Raw genomic sequence first — 18,282 nt, forward strand, 5'->3', positions numbered from 1 at the left:
TCCTACATACACTGCATTCATGAGGTTTTATTCCTGTATGAGTTCTCCAGTGCTTAGTAAGGTTAGAGCTTGATCGGAATGTTTTCCCACATTCATTGCATTCACAGGGTTTTTCTCCAGTATGAATTCTCTGGTGTCTAGTCAGTGTTGTGCTCCAGAAAAAAGCTTTCCCACAATCACTGCATTTAAAAGCTTTCTCTCCGGTATGAATTGCGCAGTGTTGTGTAAGATTTGACTTCTGGCGAAAGATCTTTCCACATTCAATGCATTCATATGGTTTCTCTCCAGTATGAATACTACTGTGTTTCCTAAGACCAGACTTCCAAGAGAATGCTTTTCCACATACACTGCATTCATAAGGTTTCTCTCCACTATGAATGATACTGTGATGAGTGAGAATGAACTTCTGAGAGAATGACTTCCCACAAACACTGCATTCATAAGGTTTTATTCCTGTATGAATTTTACAGTGCTTAGAAAGGCTAGAGTTTGTTTGGAATGTCTTCCCACATTTGTTACATTCATAGGGTTTCTCTCCACTATGAGTTTTCTGATGTCGAGTCAGTGTTGTGCGCCAGGAAAAGGCTTTCCCACAATCACTGCATTTAAAAGGTTTCTCTCCTGTATGAATGTTGTGATGTTGTTTAAGGACTGACTTTTTTTGGAATGTTTTCCCACATTCACTGCATTCATAGGGCTTCTTTCCACTATGAATACTACTATGATGAGTGAGGATGAATTTCTGAGAGAACGACTTCCCACAAACAGTACATTCATGAAGTTTTATTTGTGAATGAGTTCTCCGGTGTAGAGAAAGTTTAGAGCTTTGTCGGAATGTCTTCCCACATTCGTTGCATTCATAGGGTTTCTCTCCAGTGTGAGTTCTATGATGCTGAGTTAGTGCTGTGCTCCAGAAAAAGGCTTTCCCACAATCACTGCATTTAAAAGGTTTCTCTCCAGTATGAATGTTGTAGTGTTGTGTAAGAGCTGACTTTTGAGAGAATGACTTCCTACATACACTGCATTCATGAGGTTTTATTCCTGTATGAGTTCTCTGGTGCAGAGAAAGTTTAGAGCTTTGTCGGAATGTCTTCCTACATTCAGTGCATTCATAAGGTTTCTCTCCAGTGTGAATTCTCTGATGTCGAGTTAGTGCTGTGCTCCAGGAAAAGGCTTTCCCACAATCACTGCATTTAAAAGGTTTCTCTCCAGTATGAATCCTACAATGTCTTATAAGATCTACCTTTTGGTGGAACGCCTTTCTACATTCATGGCATTCAAAAGGTTTCTCTGCAGTATGAATTCTGTAGTGTCGTGTAAGACTTCCCTTATTCTGGAAGCCCTTTCCACATTCACTGCATTTATAAAATTTGTTTTTCTCTTGAATACTAGGATGTTGATTAAGATCTGTATCCCCACATTTAGTAAACTCAGGACATTTTCTTCCTGTATCAGTTCTCTGATGTACAGTAAGTTCATTATCTGGAAGGAAAGAATTGCTACTTTCATGAAGCTTCTCTTCAGCATGAATTCTACATTTTTTAATATGGTCCAAATCATAAGTGAAGGCTTTCTGACATTCATTAACATCAGATTTGATTACACTGACTTTGGTGTTTCTCTCAATATCACTCTTAAGGCGTTTCACCACTACAGATACTTCTTGTTGCAGAAAGCTGACTAGCTCTGGTATAGGGTTTTGCCTGTATTTACCATATTCAGAGCCTCTCAGTTCATTGGGAGGTCCTGTTTGTGTTACTTCTCCTTGTCTAGAATGTTTCTCTTCATTGTTTTGCTCTTTCTTTAACCTGCCATAACACTCCCAGGCTTTTCCCACCTTGGCCATGCAGGAGTCATCCCACAAGGAACTTTGCTGGGATGAGTCTTCCAGAGAGACATTCATCTTTGCAATTGACTCTTTGGTATGAGGCCTAGCATCCCAATCTGAAAGAAATAAAAAGTGAAAATAACCCTTTTCCTTGGACAAATAAACTTAGGTCTGTGCTTCACTTTCCCCAATATTCTGGCTGTTATAAGCAATGTATACGATGAAATAAATTGTTACATCTTCTAAAATTTCTCTGCATACACCATGCTTGAATTTTCATAAAGCCCAATAATAGTATTAGGTAAATAGGCAAAATTGACCCAAATAAGAAACAAACTATGGAAATGCAGATGACTGCTGACTCTCCTACAACAATATTAACAATAGTTTGACTTTTTTGGTTTTCTTTTTAGAAAAATTCTTCATCAAATATCACACTTGGGAAAGTCAAGAAAGTGCGCTCACTGGTTCTAAGAGGAAGTTATGTGGGTCTCCTACACTACAGAATTCTACCTTGTTTTCCAAAAAGATAAAAACAATTCAAAGTTCCATTCACAGTGGAACAGCATTCCTGTATTCTGAAAGCATCAACAAAATCTGATCATTTCTATCTGTCCTTATCAAATAACTTTGGCATAAAAGGCAACAACATCCAAACAAACTAGAGGAGTAGGGAGGAATTAGCTGTAAGATCTATGAAACTGTGAAAAAATGTCATGACCAAAAAAGTCATGGAGAGGAACACAAATGTGCCCATTTTCAGGGGGTTCACAGATAAATAATTAGCTGAGTAATAGGCACTCACTCACACACTGACCTGGCCAGCAGGTTCTTAGGACACTATCCATTGGAATCCCATGGGCTTCCCCTGACTCCAGATGGGAGACCACATCCATGTTGGAATCTACAAGGCCTAGTGAAGGGAAATGGCAAAGTGATGGACTGGTATGGTCACCTCAACAACCCACACCACACAGACCCCTAGGTGCAAGTAAGGAAGGTCCAGGAAGTTTTGGGGCTGTGGAGGAACATACAGAAAACATGAGAAGCATAATCTGGTTTGTTTTCCTGGGAAGAAACAGAATGGGACAAAGAAAGGAGCTGTGTTCAAAAAGACAATGATTCATTTGCTCCATTATATACTAAGGTGCTTGGGAGCTTTCATGACTTCCAATATTTGCCCTGGGACTTGAGAAAGCCTCCCAGGCCTGAGTGAACAGAGAGCTGGAATGGAATCACACAAAGAAGTCAATTTCCAGAATACAAAGCAAGAGCCCTTCAGCTGGGACCAGGAAGTATAAGTATCCCATCTCTTGACCTCACTGTGGTTAATAAATGCTTGTTTTTTTGTTTTTGAACAGGTCAAAACATCAGTGCTGAACCCTAGACCCAGTTCCAACAGAAAAAAGCAAATAACCTTTCATGGGAAGATCCTAGGTCCCAAGAAGAGCCATACTTACCCAGGCTGACCAAGTTCCTGTAGTTCTCCAGCATTACCTCCCAGTAAAGCTCTTTCTGGGAAGGGTCCAGTAAGCCCCACTCCTCCCAGGTGAAGTCCACAAACACATCCTTGAACATTACTGATTCCTGAAATAACAAATAAATTTGTAGTCATACAGGGATCATATCTCACAGGGACCTGGGAAGGGAGGTGCAATGGGAATGTAAATGTGGAAGATCTTCCCTGCCCCTAGGCTAACGTGCACCTGGAGCCTGGGGTGGGAGGCTTGTTTTTCAGTAGATACTTTTTGATTGGCCAGTGGGTCAATAAGGTTGTTACATTTTCTGAGCCAGGAGAAGGCTATATAAGCCATGATGTGTAGCTTTGTTTGGGGGCTCACTTTGAGAAGTGTTCTGTGATTCGATATGGATTCTGGGAAGCCATTGTCCAGAGCCCCCCGGCTTTGAAAAACCCAGATGTTGATTGGGTATGGATGTAATGGTTGGACAGTTTGGAAATCTGTCTACTTGATCTGTTTCTCTGTCTTGATAATTCTGTCTGTATACTTTGAAGTTCAGGGTGCTGACCTCTTTCCCCTGAACTAGGTAAATGATACATCTATGACTGATTAAAGTAAGCTTGTTAACCCATTTTGAGTTGCTTTCCTTTAACAAAGCAGATCCAAGAACCTGTATTGGCAGCAAACCCTGAGGATGCTTGGGGTGCTTGCTGCTACAGGGGGTGAAGTGGGCAAGAATGCGGACTGATTCTTACTATATTCAGGTTTCAGAGTGTTCAAAGTCAGATCTTTAGGAGTAGTTACCACATGTCTCAGACTATATCAGATTCTGAATCATGAAACAAATGAATAGTCATTGTCAAGTTAACATAAGATTTATGGAATGTCTACCCTGTGTCAGTCTCTGTGCTGAACCCTGGAGAGACAAGGAAGGCAAAAATAGTCCCTGGAGGTCAGAGTCTAATGGGGGAAACAACATGCACCTGACTACTGACAAACAAGGTCTAGACAACACTTTCCTCCCAACCATCTTGGGAATGTCATGTAATGATGGTGAGATTTGAAGATCTACCCTGCCCCTTATTGGCAAGCAAAAAGGTACTTAGCACCTTGCCTCAGTTCATGACTGTATCAAGTATTAAGATCCAGAATACCACAGTGGGATGAAATTATTGATGTAACAGGAAGGGCAAGAACAGGGAGGAGCTAATACTATAGATAGGGAAAAGCCCAACCTATAGAACCAGAACTTCTGAGAACTTCTTTGGAGAACCGAATGGAGAACTTCTGACAGCCAGCCAGAACTGCTGAGAGCCAGAACTTCTGGAAGCAAGCAGCATGGAGGCTAAGGAACTAATGATCATATGTATAAGGAGAGGCCCAGGGTGCAGAGAGAATTGAGAACAGAACTGAGAACTGAGAAGAACTGAGAAGAGAGGAGAACTGGGAGGAAGCATGGCTGTGATTCCAGTACTTTGTCCATTTTGATGTTACTTTGTCAGATTCGTCGGCTGATAGAGAACATTGCTGTTGTTACAGAAGCTCTGGGACCTTACTGCTGGTTCAGAAGCCATGACAGAGGATTTTCTTGTTGTCCGTTTAGTGATGTTTTCAGAGGTCCTAGGATTATACTGATGATTTGTGCTGATTCCTCAGACCTTGTTGTTGAGTCTATGTTGATTTCACAGGCAGAAAGTGAATTGATGAGGAGGCCTGCCATGTGTTTGAATGTTACTGTGACTTTGTTAAGCTTTATCTTCCTGGGAACAGAAACTGTGAAGGACTTGAGATGGAATGGACACTGTGAGCTTCAATGTGGAACAGGAACTGCATGAGGAGCTGGACAAGGAACTGGGAGCTGTCTGCCTTTGAACTCAGGCGACAGTTGGGTAGATTTGGGCAGGAGCTGGGTCCATGGAAGAAGAACCATGGAAGCTGTGAGCCTCTCCTTGGGTATTTCATGCAAACTGAGAAGATCATGATTTACTGTGGCCTAGGGGTGGAGAACTTTGACCTTTGTATTTTTCAATTGAATTAAAGACTTACTAAATGATTGAGTTACTACATGAATGTTATCTTTTGCTTAAAACTATGTGGCCACTTTAATGATAAGTTGTGAAGTCATTACATTGTGAATGCTGCAGTTTTGATTTCTGTGAATGTTTTGCTTTAATTTACTGCTGCATAGAGAGTTCATTATACTATGTAATGAGAACCTTGAAGCTGTTCCAGCAGCAGTCCTCTGGAAAGCTGCTTGTGCTTGGCTTTACAGGTCAGTACTCCTTAGCCCTTCTTCACAGATGAGCAAAGGGAGGCTAAGAAAGGATTTGTTTATGTTCACAGATGGGATCAGAGCTGTGGCTCCCATCCCTGTCTCCACACTCCATCCAAAGATCTCTCTGCCTGACTACCAGGCTTAGTCCTCCACAGCTCAGGTGGCCCTTTGGAAGTCTTCTCCCAAAGGCAGCAGAACAAACAACAGGCCTTTGTTAAGGGATAACTATATGCCAAACATGGGTTACATGATGAGGATGCAAAGAAAAATAAAAAACAGTCCTAACTGGGCCTGGTAAAGCATTGGCAGCTCAGGGGACAAGAGTGGGTTTCTGTAAAAGTCAGGGCTTAGGCTAAACCTTGAAGCAATAAGTCAGTGCTTCCACAAGGGGGAAGGTTAGGGGAGAAAAGCATTCCAGGAAGGGAAGGGAAGTAAAGGCAAAGAGAAGAGATTTGGGGGGGGGGGGAGGGAAAGGATGTGTGAAGAACAGAAAATAGGCTGGTCTGGATGGACCACAGGAAACATGGAGGAGTTTAACACACAAAGACAAGGTAAAGGTAGGAAGGGTTCAGTTTATGCAGAACATTAAAGCCAAATGGATGATTTATATTTGATCCTGGAAGGAATGGGAGCTCTTGGCCAAAAGAGAGAGAGCATTCAAAGGGAATAATAAAGTTTGGAAAAAGGGAGGGTTTGGAGGGAGATCCTGAATTATCCTAGCATATGGTGAGTTGGAGATGCCTATATGTAGCACCAAGGCCATATTCACATTGCCAACAGCAATGCCAGCATAGTGCTCAGCCACAAAATAGACTCTCCATATAAAAGACAGAAGTAAAAACATTTACTCAGCAGAAAACCAAATCCCCAAACCAGAAAACCAAATCCATCATAGTACCAAAGAAGTTAATAAGCTACACCATCCTTTAGCCTTCCCACAAACCAACACTCACAAGCCTAATCATCTGGTTGGGTGCATCCTTTCCTCCCTCCAAGTTTTACTGCTCTGACTCCCAGTTTCCTGGGAGCTCTGCTCCACCCTTCAGCAAACTCCTCCCACCACAGGCTCCATTGGATTACATTCAGCCTATTAGGGGGCAGGGAAGATCTTCAAATTACCATTACCATTACCCTTATGGAAAACCATTTAAAAATCATATTTTCATAGCTGTAGATTCAGGAGGTGGAGCCCATGGCACAGGAGGACACCTTCCCTCCTCTCCCCCCCCCAACAGGCCCAAGGAAGCTTGGAGAGAGAGGAGAGGAGGAGAGCCAGGCCAGGGCCTTGGACAGGCCTCTCAGACAGAGGCATGCTATGGGTGCTGACCCAGCAGAGGAGACAGAGAAGGAAGCAGTGGCCAGACAGGCAGGAGGAGGAGACCAAGAGGAAGCCGGGTCATGAAACTGTCAGGGAAGGAGGGTGAGGCCTGAGGTCAAGCCGCTGGACAGGGACATTTGGGGGGGAGTTGGCACCAGAGAGAGTCCTCTAGGAGATGCAACCTTTCAGGCCCCCCAGCTGCTAAGTCAGGTAAAGCAGCATTTATGAAGTGCCTACTGGATGCCAGGCACTGGGACCTGATGACTGAAGTGCTGCTTGGCCTCAGGTGCTCTGATGCCAGAGCACAGGAGGAAAGACCCATCTACAGCCTGTGTCAGGGAAGATCACCATGCTGCTTACCTGGGGGGGCCTGCTGGGGAGGAACACTGGGCCAGTTCTGTGCTTTCTGCTCCTCATTCTGGCCTGCACCCAGGCTCCTGGAGTCCCACCAGGTTATGCTAGAAAAGAAAAGGCAGCCATGATGGGGGGCCCGTCCCCCTTTCAGCCCCGCCTCAGAAGTGCCCCAGTGACACCAGGGGCAGCTGGTCTGTGTCCAGGCCTTGGGTCAACTCCGCGTGCATTTATGTAGCGCCTACTGTATGCCTCACTCCATTCTAGGGGCCAGAGCTTTCAATGAGGAAAAAAAAAGCAGGGCGGCGCCCCTCCCACCCCCACACAATCTCGGGAAATGCCTGGTCATCGGAAGGAGGGGGCGGTGACACTTGGCTGGGTCGGTTGGGGCTGGCAGCTCCGATCCCTAGACGGTTAGGGGGAGGGGTGGGAGCCCAAGAGGGTCCGCATCAGCGCAGGAGTTGGGGGGGGGGGGGGGGGGGGGGGGCGGTCCCGCCTCACTCCCCCCACTCCCCCCAGGTTCCTGGAGCCTTTGTCCCATTTCAGAGAAGAGACGCGGTGGAGGGGAAAGGGCGGGGTCCCTGGCGCCCCCTCTCCGAGCCTCCTCCCGGACAGGACTGCCTCCCATACAAACCGAGCCTGTGGGCTCTGGAACCTGGGCGGAAGAGGAAACTTCCGCTTCTGCGCAGTGTCTCCCTCAGCTAGGGAGGCGCCCATTGGCTAGCTCAGGGAAGGGGCGGTGCTCCAGAGGCGCCTGCGCGTTCTGCACCCCGCCCCGCCCCGCCCCGCCAGGTCTGGGACTTGCCACCTTCCCTGGTCCCTGCCCGCGGCCTCCGTCCACTTCTGACTCGGGTGTGGCTTGGGGGAAGAGCCTCCGCCTCCGCCTCAGTCTCAGGAAGATGGGCCCGGGGCTGCCTGGGTCTGCGCCCTCTGGAGCTGGTTCTGGGGGACCCAGGGTCCCCTCACCCTCCCGCGCCTTTGGCTTTGCGGGGGCTTCCTCCAGGAGCACCCTCTTCTCCCCAGCCCTGTGTCCCGAGGAGAGACCCCTGCCTTCCTGGGAGGGGGTGGGGCAGCCGAGGAAGGAATGACCCCTGACCTCCCCAGACCTGGTCCTCCCCCCAGGGGTTTGCCCCCCACCAAGAGTCGCTGCTCATTGGCATTGGTTTGTCCAGCTCTGTCCACACCCTGTATCCTTGGACCCTCGGCACGGCAGTGACGTTACACAGAGGGGAAACTGAGGCACGCTTGTTGCAGAGCGTCTGGGGCTTGACCTGAATCCCGTCCCACCCTCCCCCCATGTCACCCATGTCCATCCTCAGCCTCCTGGCCTTGATGCCGACCCTACGGGTGCAGCCAGGATCTGATCATGGCATTCAGGGCTCCTGCCGCCTCTAGGTCACGGCTCCAGGGCCAGGCTCGGGTCCTCTCCTCAGCCTTGCAGTATGAAAAGCGCTTGTCTCAGCCCATCCTGCACGTAAAACAAACCTGGGACGTCCCGGGCTTTGACCGGCGGGGGCTTCCCGGAGAGAAGGGGCTTTCCTTGGAGTCCATTCAGGTAGATGTCCCAGCCTGCAGAGGGGCTGAAAGGTTTGGGTGAATGACTGTAGCACAGAAGCGATGCTGTGGCCGTCCCGTGGGCGCGGTCAGACAGCAGCTTCCCAGTCAGTGGTGGCCGCCACTGGGATCTGAAAATGCCCCTGGTCAGACTTCCCGAACTGGGTGTAGACGTGAGAAGAGAACGATCCAGCGCAGACTCTCTGGGTCACAGGGTTCTGGCCCCTCGTCCTGGGCAAGCCGCACAGATGCCCATGCTCCTTAAGAATCTGCCCATCCTGGCGAGCTTTGAGTGACCTTTGCTTTTCTTTGGCCGAGAGAAGGCTTTAGGCGAATTCATTCGGCAGGACCCCCGTGTGGGTATTTTGGGGTCTCGAGTACCCCTAACCCTGACCTCTTCACTAGGGCAGCCAGATGCCGCAGTGAATGGAGCACCATTTCCTTCTCCAGCACATTTGACAGATGAAGACACTGAGGCAGACAGGGTGGAGTGACACCCAGTTAGTGTCTGAGACTGGATTTGCACTCAGGTCTTCCTAATTCCGGGAACAGCACTCTCTCCACTGGGGCTCCTAGCTGCCCCAAGGAGCTAATGATTGGAAGTTCAAATTAGTCAGCAAGCATTTCTTAAGGGTTTCCTATGTGTCAAACACTATGCTATGGGGCTATTTGCTATGAATACCAAGAAAGTCAAAAGACTGTGGGTGCACTCAAAGGAGCTCTCATTGTGATGGGGGCCACCACCCACAAACCACTATACCCGAAGAAGCTGTGCCAGGAAATGTTGGGGAGACCCACCTAAGAGAAGGCTCTAGGGACTGGAGGGCCCAGGAAAGACTTGGGATTGTAGCTGGGCCTTGAAAGAAGCCAGCAAAGTTGGGGGAGGGGGGGAGTGCAGGGTGCCATCTCTGCCCTTGTTACTACTACAGCCTGTGATGTGGCCTAGTGAGAAGAGGGCTGGCTGGTTTAGGAGGCAGAGGATCATGGTTCAAATTCCCCTCTCATGCTTACTACCTGTGTGACCTGAGGTAAGCTGGTCTACAACCTGCAACACAAGGAACCTACTTAAAATAATTAAATCTTTCACAAGTTTTGAACTCTCCTTTGAAGCTGACAATGTCAGCAGAAACAAAGAAAATTTAAGTGTACCCAATCATGAAAATTTCCTCTTTTGCTTTCTCCTTAAACACCCATGAAAATAACTATACTCTTGAAGAGCACATAAATGCACTTTTATAATTTGTTGTTTTAAAAGTTACTGATATTATTCTTTTGTTCAATCTGAGGGTGCTTTGTTTCTAATATTTTTAAAAATAGAGAATGCTAAAATAGTGGATTTGATACAGCTCAGTGCCTCCGTATACCAGTTATATACCTTTAGATATCTAAAAGACACCAGATCAAGTTGTAAAAAAAAAAAAAAAGTCATTTGTATAGATCAATTGATCTATTTTCAAGGTCTTTAAAAAAAAACAGTTTGAATTTCTAGCAATGAAAATAGCTTTCATTATTAAAGATTTGAGATCCAAGTCGATGAAACATAGGAACATCATTTCACAATCCTTCTAACTAGTTCACTTCATCTTTAAAATGTTTTTTTCTTTACTAGCAGATATTTGAATAGAAGCTTAAGACATATGTAGATCCAGATTTCAAAGGGAAATGTCCTAGTAAACTTTCCTTATAGTTCTTTGCTGTAGCTGAGAAAATCTATAAGAATTCATGGGGGTTTTTTTGGTAATAGGAATCTGAAAACAATACTTTTCTTGTAACACTCTTACATACAATCTTAGCAATTTCTTTGTCTATGTAGTACACAGACTGACATCAGGAAGTTGGAAAATATAGTAAGCTATAGATAAAACTCAGTCCAAATAGAGTTGGCCAGGGAAAAGATGTTTAAAACATTATTTAGATACAAATGCAATTTTTATGAATCCTGCATAAAATCAAACCATAATAGAAATGTTCTCATATAAGGATACAATTTTTTTTTGTCCTGAATCAAATAGAAAGGAAGTGGAGCAATCATTTACCAAGTTTGCTGTCTACTGTTGCAATAGAAATACCTCCTGTAAATCCACAGGTGATATAAAAGAATGACAGTTACAGAATGCCATGGTAGGGGCAGAACTATAAATAAAGTTGATCACTATGCAGATATCAACCCATTCTGATATTCATTGATTCACTGCGTCTCAGTTATTAACAGAGGACAACCTTGGACCATTGACACATAATTGAGAACAGCAGGCAGGAGTCTTTCAGTCAAGGTACACAGCTGAAAGGGTCAATAATGACTCTTCCCATTGTTTTCTCTTGGCAAGTTCTTTATCTATAGAAATCTGACATCAGTTAAATTCTGACATTTTCCAGCTACTGGATGAACAAGATGCTGAAATACATTACTATACATCCTACTGCTACATAGGGATTCTTGTTCACCGATTCAGGCACACTTCCAAAATATACCCAATAGTGAAGAGGCTAGGAGTCTCTTTGTCCAAGAGGCTAAGATCGAATATTTGCACAGATACATATAAGCAGCCAGATTACTGTCAGTAGGCTCTGAAAGTTGAAAATGGCAAATATAGTGAGATCTCCAATACCCTGTAAGGGTTATGGGATTTAAAGATCTTCCGTGCTCCATTGGACTTGCTGACATAGCAGGAAGGGGTGGGGCAAGAGGAAATGGAAGCCAAGCTAGAGTTCCTGCAGTGGCTGGCAGTGGCGGTGACAGCGGCAGCAGCAGCAGAGGCAGTGGACGAGGTGGAGGCGCGAACCCCTTTTTGAGCCAGCCAGAATTTCTGTTAAGGACTCCTGCTGAGGACTACCAGGGGCCGGAGCTGCTGGGAGCACGCTTCCTGGATACTGGGTGGTTGCTATGAGTGGAGAGAGGAAGACCTTTGTCTGAGGTAGCCTCTTCTGTTTTAAAGGCTTGAGAATGGGGTGCTTTCTACTTTATCTACCTGTGCCAATTTCATAACTACTCTGATGGCTTTGACTTTCTGGTTTGGGGACTCAATCATTTGGTGTTTTAATAAATGTTCCAGCTTTATCCCCCATATAGAAAGCCTGATATATTTTTGATTAACAACTACATCAGCATATCTATAATTGCTGTAGGCATTGTGAATATTGCGTTACTGATGTATACCCCCAGCCACATCACCCTTCCAGGACAATGACTCAAATAATTCTTCTCTCTCCTGGACCTATTTTCCAGGTCAGTCATTTTTCCAATGAGATATTTTACATTTTCTTCTATTTTTTTATTCTTTTTATTGTGTTTGATTGGTTCTTGATGTCTTGATGTCATTAGCTTCTCCTTGCCCATTCTAATTTTTAATAAATTATTTCCTTCAGTTAATTTTTGTCCCTCCTTTTCCAAGCTGTTAACTTTCTTTCTTTTTTTTTTTTTTTGCTTTTTGCTTTTTTGAAGGGGGAGGAAGGGCAGTTGAGGTTAAGTGACTTGCTTAAGGTCAAAAGCCTAGTTTTGTGTTTAGTGTCTGAGGCTGGATTTGAACCCAGGTCCTCCTGACTCCAGAGCTGGTGCTCTATTCACTGCACCAACTAGCCACCCCCTATTAATTCTTTCTTGCAAAGCTCTCATTTATTTTCCCAGTTTTTCTTCTGGCTCTTATTTGACTTTTAAAATCCTTCTTGAGCTCTTCCTCGGGCGCTAGTTGCTAGAGGCTCTAGGGGTCTGGAAGCTTACCTGGTGCTGAGCTGGGGTCCTAGTGATAATGTCTGGCTTGTACTGAGGCCAGGTAGGGTTTTTCTCCATTTCTCTGGGCTCCACTGAAGCACAGGGAGGGCTTGCTGCCTGCTCAGTGCTGCACAGCCCTCTGTGGGGGTTCTCCACGCTACAGTTTGCTGGCTCCCCTGACTGTGCTAAGCCATGTGGTGGTGGTGGTGTTTGGCAGCTCCACCACTCTGGGACTCAGCATCTCCAATGGTTCGCTGAGGTGGAGCCTGCCACCAGCTTTCTGGGATGCCACCTGTCCTGGAATGTGCTCTCCTTTTACCCAAGTGATAAGGACCCTCCCAGTCTACTGGACCATTCCATCTGTCCTCTGGCTCTGCTCTTCTAAGATCTGTTCTGGGCCATTATTTTATGGGTGTTCAAGATGAGAATGTGAAAGGAACTCTGCCATCTTGGCTCCTGGAAGTCTCTATACCAAACTTCAGGCTTTTTTGTGCTATTGTTTTCAGAGATGATGCTGGGAGAGGAGTGCTCACTGCTTTGCTACTGTGTGCTCTGGTCTCCTGTAAATACAAGCACTAGCACTGTCTTTGCCTTATAACTGCAATCAGGGTCCATGCAACCTTTTGACTGACCACCAGTGCTCCTTTTTGACATGCTACTGGGACCCAGAACTACATAGGGCCAATAGTTGCCAATCACTGCCAGCTGTACCCAGTGTCAGGAAAGGTTCTGCTGTAATCTATTTCTGAGCAGTTGTTCAACCACCTTACTATTTCTGGACTGACAGCTCCTGAAAATTATGCTTCTGCCATGTGTAGGGGCTCAGGATAGGCTTGCACCTTGCATCACAAACTTCTGCCTGCCTCCTAAGTTTTCTTAGGCTGGAAGAATGTCTCATCCTGACCCTTTGTTGGCCCTACTGCTTGAATATTTGATTTGAGGTGTTATTTAAAGTTGTCTGGGTAGGAATGTTGAGAGAACTCAGGTGGGTTGCCTCTAAACCACCATCTTGGCAGATGTAATAAAACATTGCAGTGTAGTTAAGGGAATACTGCACTTGGAATAGTTAAACCTGGGTTCAGGTCCTGCTCCTACCCATAGCTAACCTACCCCATGACCATGATTCTAAGTCACTAACCTCTCAGCCTCAGTTTCCTCTTCTGTAAAACATGAATGGTATCATCCATAGCACCTACCTGTGAGGATCCAGTGGGATGAAGTATCTGTATTCTTATGTCAGTAGAAGTGCCTGACTAACCTGTATGGATCAAGGATCATGTTCTCAGAAGTACCATATCTTCTGAGGGGTGTGGCCAGAAGGCATCTGTTGCTGTTCAGTTGGTGGACGGGAAGGTACAGTGTGACATAGAGAAGTAGTTGCACTAGTCCTGGTTCAGGTCATGAGATTAAATGAGAGGCTGCCTAGAAAGCACTTTGGAAATGTTCCCTTGTTGTGGTGCAAGTCAAGTATTGTGGTGTCCTCCTGAAAGAATTCAGACTCAGACTGTCTCCAGATCAACTAAGGGCATTTATTTGGGGTGATAGACCAGAAACACTCTTCTCCTTAATGGATAGAGCAGCAGCCAGGAGAAGCTAGGGATTTTTATAGAGGAAATGAGCTGTGTGGGCAAGGAGATGAGGTAAACGAGGATACGCCAGCAAGGCGCAGTAGCTCAGAGTTCTGCCCATATCCCCATTCAGACATATTTCATTGGCCAGCCCATTTGCTCAGGTCAGAGGGGGCTCTATTAATCTCATCATTTCCCCCACCTCTAGAAGTGCGTACCCAAATTCATTTGGGAAAATGGGATGGAGGTTCATTTTCTGGAACTAATTTAGGCTGAAAATGGCATAAACTTGTCCCTGCCATACTGGGTCCTGGTTGGGGGGGGGGGGGGGGGGGGGGGGGGGAGAGGTGGGGGGGTAAGGGGAACATGAACTGGAATTAAATGTAGGCCATATCGAAGGGATAGGGGGCAGCTCTATACTTTTATCCACTGTTCACTTACAACTTTAGGTAAATGACCTGTAGTCTGAAGACACAAATCTGACAAGCAATTCTAATATGCAGGGCCCAGATACAAGAAGAAACAAAATAATTAGAAGTGGTGTCATAATGGGCAAAAAAGAAAGAAAGAAACCAAGAGGTGCATTAGAATAATTTACATTTGACATACAGGATTATTTGATCTTGTTATTTTCTCAAAAGTTTCCACTCTGATTCCAATTCCTTGAGAAGGATCAGATATTATTGGGGATTCAATTCTACACATGAAAATATAAGTAACAACACTCTTGCAGGTAGAAGTTTTTCACACCAGGTTAAATAATTATACAAATGAATTTACTTCCTTGCAATTTGAGGTAAAAGTTTGATTTTGCCCCAATTATAATCATTGAAATTCTCTTCCCCAAACCAAACTGAAGATGTTTCTGCTTTGGTTTCATTAATTGATATCATAATGACTAGGTCCTTCAATCACTTGTTCCAATCCCCAATTATTCTTACGTCATTTTGAAGCATTTAGGCACTTTATTTTATCTTTGCCTAATTATTCCCATATAGTTCTGAAAGAATGAGTGTAGCAGCAAGCACCCCAAGCGTCCTCAGGGTTTGCTGCCACCACAGGTTCTTGGATCTGCTTTGTTAAAGGAAAGCAACTCAAAATGGGTTAACAAGCTTACTTTAATCAGTCAGACATATATCGTTTACCTTGTTCAGGGGAAAAGGTCAGCACCCCGAACTTCAAAGTACACAGACAGAATTATCAAGACAGAAACAGATCTAGTAGACAGATTTCAAACTGTCCAACCATTACATCCATACCCAGTCAACATCTGGGTTTCAACATCTGGGTTTTTCAAAGCCGGGGGGGCTCTGGACAACGGCTTCCCAGAATCCATATCAAATCACAGAACACTTCTCAAAGTGAGCCCCAAAACAAAGCTACACATCAGGGCTTATATAGCCTTCTCCTGGCTCAGAGAATATAACAACCTTATTGACTCACTGTCCAATCAAAAAATACCAACTGAAAAACAAGCCTCCCACCCCAGGGTCCAGGTGCACTTTAGCCTAGGGGCAGGAAAGATCTTTAAATTTGCATTTCCATTACAATGAGCTATTTCAGGGATCTAATCTTCTACATGACTTTGCAGGCAAGCAGATGACAAGTCTGAGTATTAATTTACCTAGTTGTTTGGGATATGGAATGAGTACACTTTCTGACTGAATATAGCCAAGATCTCACACATTTCCATTGAGCTCATATTTTTTACTGACCACTTCCTCTGATTATAGAAATTTTCCATAAAAGAAAAAGGCAGGAAAATGGTTATGCCAACATCAAACTGGTACTTCAGGCTTAAGTCTAAGAGCACATATGTAACAGGATAAAGCAGCTTTAGCTCTGTTTCATTTCAGGTAAGAGTCAGTTTGGCAACCAGCCACGCAGTAACAATTCCACCTTGTAGTCAAACTCAGGAGTGGCAGGTGGAAAACATTCCTGTTCAAAGAAATACAGTGGGGAAACTGAGTCAGGAGGATCCCACTTTAGCCTAATGCCAAGGTTGTCCCCTCAACTTTCCCCAGATGCAAACCTCCACTCTGACATTCCAGGATCACATTCCCTCTGAGTAGCTTGTGGAATTTCTCTAAAAGGTGGATTACTGATTCATCAAATAACTATACTTAACCTCAAAATAAAATCAGTGACGGTTCCCCAAGAGCTTTTACCTCAAATTGCAAGTTTCACCAATCACAGTTTAGGGCTAGATGCAATTATTTTCACTCTCATGGAGTTGCAATAAGCAATAAAAATTTACCAGGACGCACAACTGTAAGACATTTCACTTAACGTCTTTCACTTGTTTTTCTTTCCTTCTCAATTTTTTATTTATCCTGGCAAAAAGACGAGTAGTTAAAAATGATTTTTGTATTATACATAAACTTTTAAATTCTCAGTGACCTAAGTACATTGTTTAAGAATTCCACAATTCAAACAAGCTCTTTTCCCAGTGCTGATGACCTTTCCCATACAAATGATTTATAAGAAACTTGGAAGTTTACAAAATAAGGGGAATCAACAGGGACCCCAGAGAAAGGGCTGATCTTGATGTCTCTGTCTGTCTACCCCATGATTTTCTTCCTCTGGTTTGATGTAAACCCCTCTGGGAGGCAAGTTCCCTATTTTCAGTCTTAGTTTAGTTCGTTTTGCCCTAACTGAATTTCTTCCATATCATTCTATGACTACCTACTCGCCAGGATGTCTTTTGGGGTTCCCATATAGCATCATGCATTCTGCACTGGTACCTACCAAAATGGACATGGTTTGTTTATTTCTAGGATCCCAGTATATGGTAGCTGGCACATTGGGCCTCTGGTTACCCCTGTAATGGGAATGGGAATTTGAAGATCCTCCCTGCCCCTTAATAGGCCTAGGGGGGAATTTGAAGACCTCCCTGCTTTGAAGGTGAACTCTGCCCCCTAATAGGCTGAATGTAATCACATGGAGCCTGTGATGAAGGGAATTTGCTGAAGGGTGCAGCAGAGCCCACAGGAAGCTGGGAATCAGAGCCAGAGAGATGGTGGGAGAGAGAGGTGGTTGGGAAAGGAGATAGAGAGATGTCTGAGTAAATATTGATCTAGTATTGGTTTGTGGGAAGGCTGAAGGATGCCGTGGCTCTCACTTTTATTATGGCTTCTGAATATCTTTGGTATTATGATGGAATCGGCTTATTGGTTTTGGGATTGGGTTTTCTGGAGTCTAAATAAATGCTTCAGTTCTGTCCTCTATATGGAGAGTTTGGTATATTTTGCAATTGAACGTCATGCAGTATTTATAGTCACAGTCTTTATCATGATCACGGGTGCTGTAAATATTGCTTTGGCACTACATTTGGCAACAAGGATGGCATCGAGAAATATCAGACCTCTAGTTTGAGGCAGAAGGGATTTAGAAGAAGAAATGGCTATCCCAGGATGGGAGGATTTGCCTTATGCCTCCCCAGCAAGCAGTGGTCTAAAAGTACAGGGCTCTGTGAAAACTTGGAACAGAGGCTGTAGCAGGGAGAACCTAGAGATTTAGAAACATGTTTGCAAAGAATACCAAAAAACCTGGGAGAGAGCTGGAGGCCATGAGTAGAACAGGCTGGGTTTTGTTGATAGGCTACCATATTGTGTATAAAAGCATAGACAAGCTGTTACAGGAGTTGGCTAAGTGCCAGAATTCGCACCCTCCTTCAGAAGAGCAACCTGAAGAGTCTCAGGTGGAAGCAGAGAGTACTGGACAGTCTCTGGAAGCAGAGGGCTGTGTAATGTAATATCAAGCAAAGGCAACTTCCCAGGTTCAAAATACCAGCATAGGTGCTCTCTATTTTATTCAGTAACAAACCCAGAACAGAGAAGATCAAAACATGACATCATTCAAAATACAGCATTTACTAAGTGTGATTAAATAATCTCCAAGGCCTACCCCACCCCAGGACTTTCCAATCATTCAATCAATTACAAAGTCTCTGTTCCAAATACTTCTCCACCCCTAGGCTATACCTTAATTAAGTCCACCACAAAGCCCCTCTTCTCAAATGGAGATTAGTTTCCAAACATAAGTAAAATACATTCATTTGCTCAACCATGGAACACAAAAAGGTCAAAAGTTCCCCACTCCTGGATCACAATTGAATCTACCCCAGAGTTAGATCAAGTTTAAACACAGCACTTAATACCCAAATGGAGGTCTTTTCTTCATCTTGACACGAGGCAAGTTCTCAGCAATCTTAGTTCCT

General features: G+C 44.7%; 2 protein-coding genes and 2 pseudogenes across 2 annotated transcripts in view; 2 read left to right on the top strand and 2 right to left on the bottom strand.

The window, feature by feature from the left end:
- The window catches only part of LOC138167644 (zinc finger protein 420-like), a 15,543-nt gene extending 7,574 nt beyond the window's left edge, over positions 1-7,969 (bottom strand). The window contains exons 1-5 of the mRNA XM_069096579.1: positions 7,867-7,969; positions 7,242-7,339; positions 3,289-3,415; positions 2,646-2,741; positions 7-1,944 (exon numbers count right to left, since the gene is read on the bottom strand). Of these exons, the coding sequence (XP_068952680.1) occupies positions 7-1,944; positions 2,646-2,741; positions 3,289-3,415; positions 7,242-7,298 (2,218 nt within the window). The 5' untranslated portion in view covers positions 7,299-7,339; positions 7,867-7,969. The remainder of the gene's footprint in view (positions 1-6; positions 1,945-2,645; positions 2,742-3,288; positions 3,416-7,241; positions 7,340-7,866) is intronic.
- LOC138167634 (zinc finger protein 184-like) overlaps positions 1-18,282 on the top strand; it is a 103,409-nt gene that overhangs the window by 67,543 nt on the left and 17,584 nt on the right. The window lies entirely within an intron of this gene.
- The window catches only part of LOC138167639 (zinc finger protein 184-like), an 89,582-nt pseudogene that overhangs the window by 31,262 nt on the left and 40,038 nt on the right, over positions 1-18,282 (top strand).
- On the bottom strand, positions 8,591-12,573 carry LOC138167645 (protein kish-A-like; annotated as a pseudogene).

This window comes from Petaurus breviceps, unplaced genomic scaffold, assembly GCF_028583685.1.
Source record: "Petaurus breviceps papuanus isolate PSGF00001 unplaced genomic scaffold, PetGlider_PUasm1.0 243, whole genome shotgun sequence".
NCBI classification, from domain to species: Eukaryota; Metazoa; Chordata; class Mammalia; order Diprotodontia; family Petauridae; genus Petaurus; species Petaurus breviceps.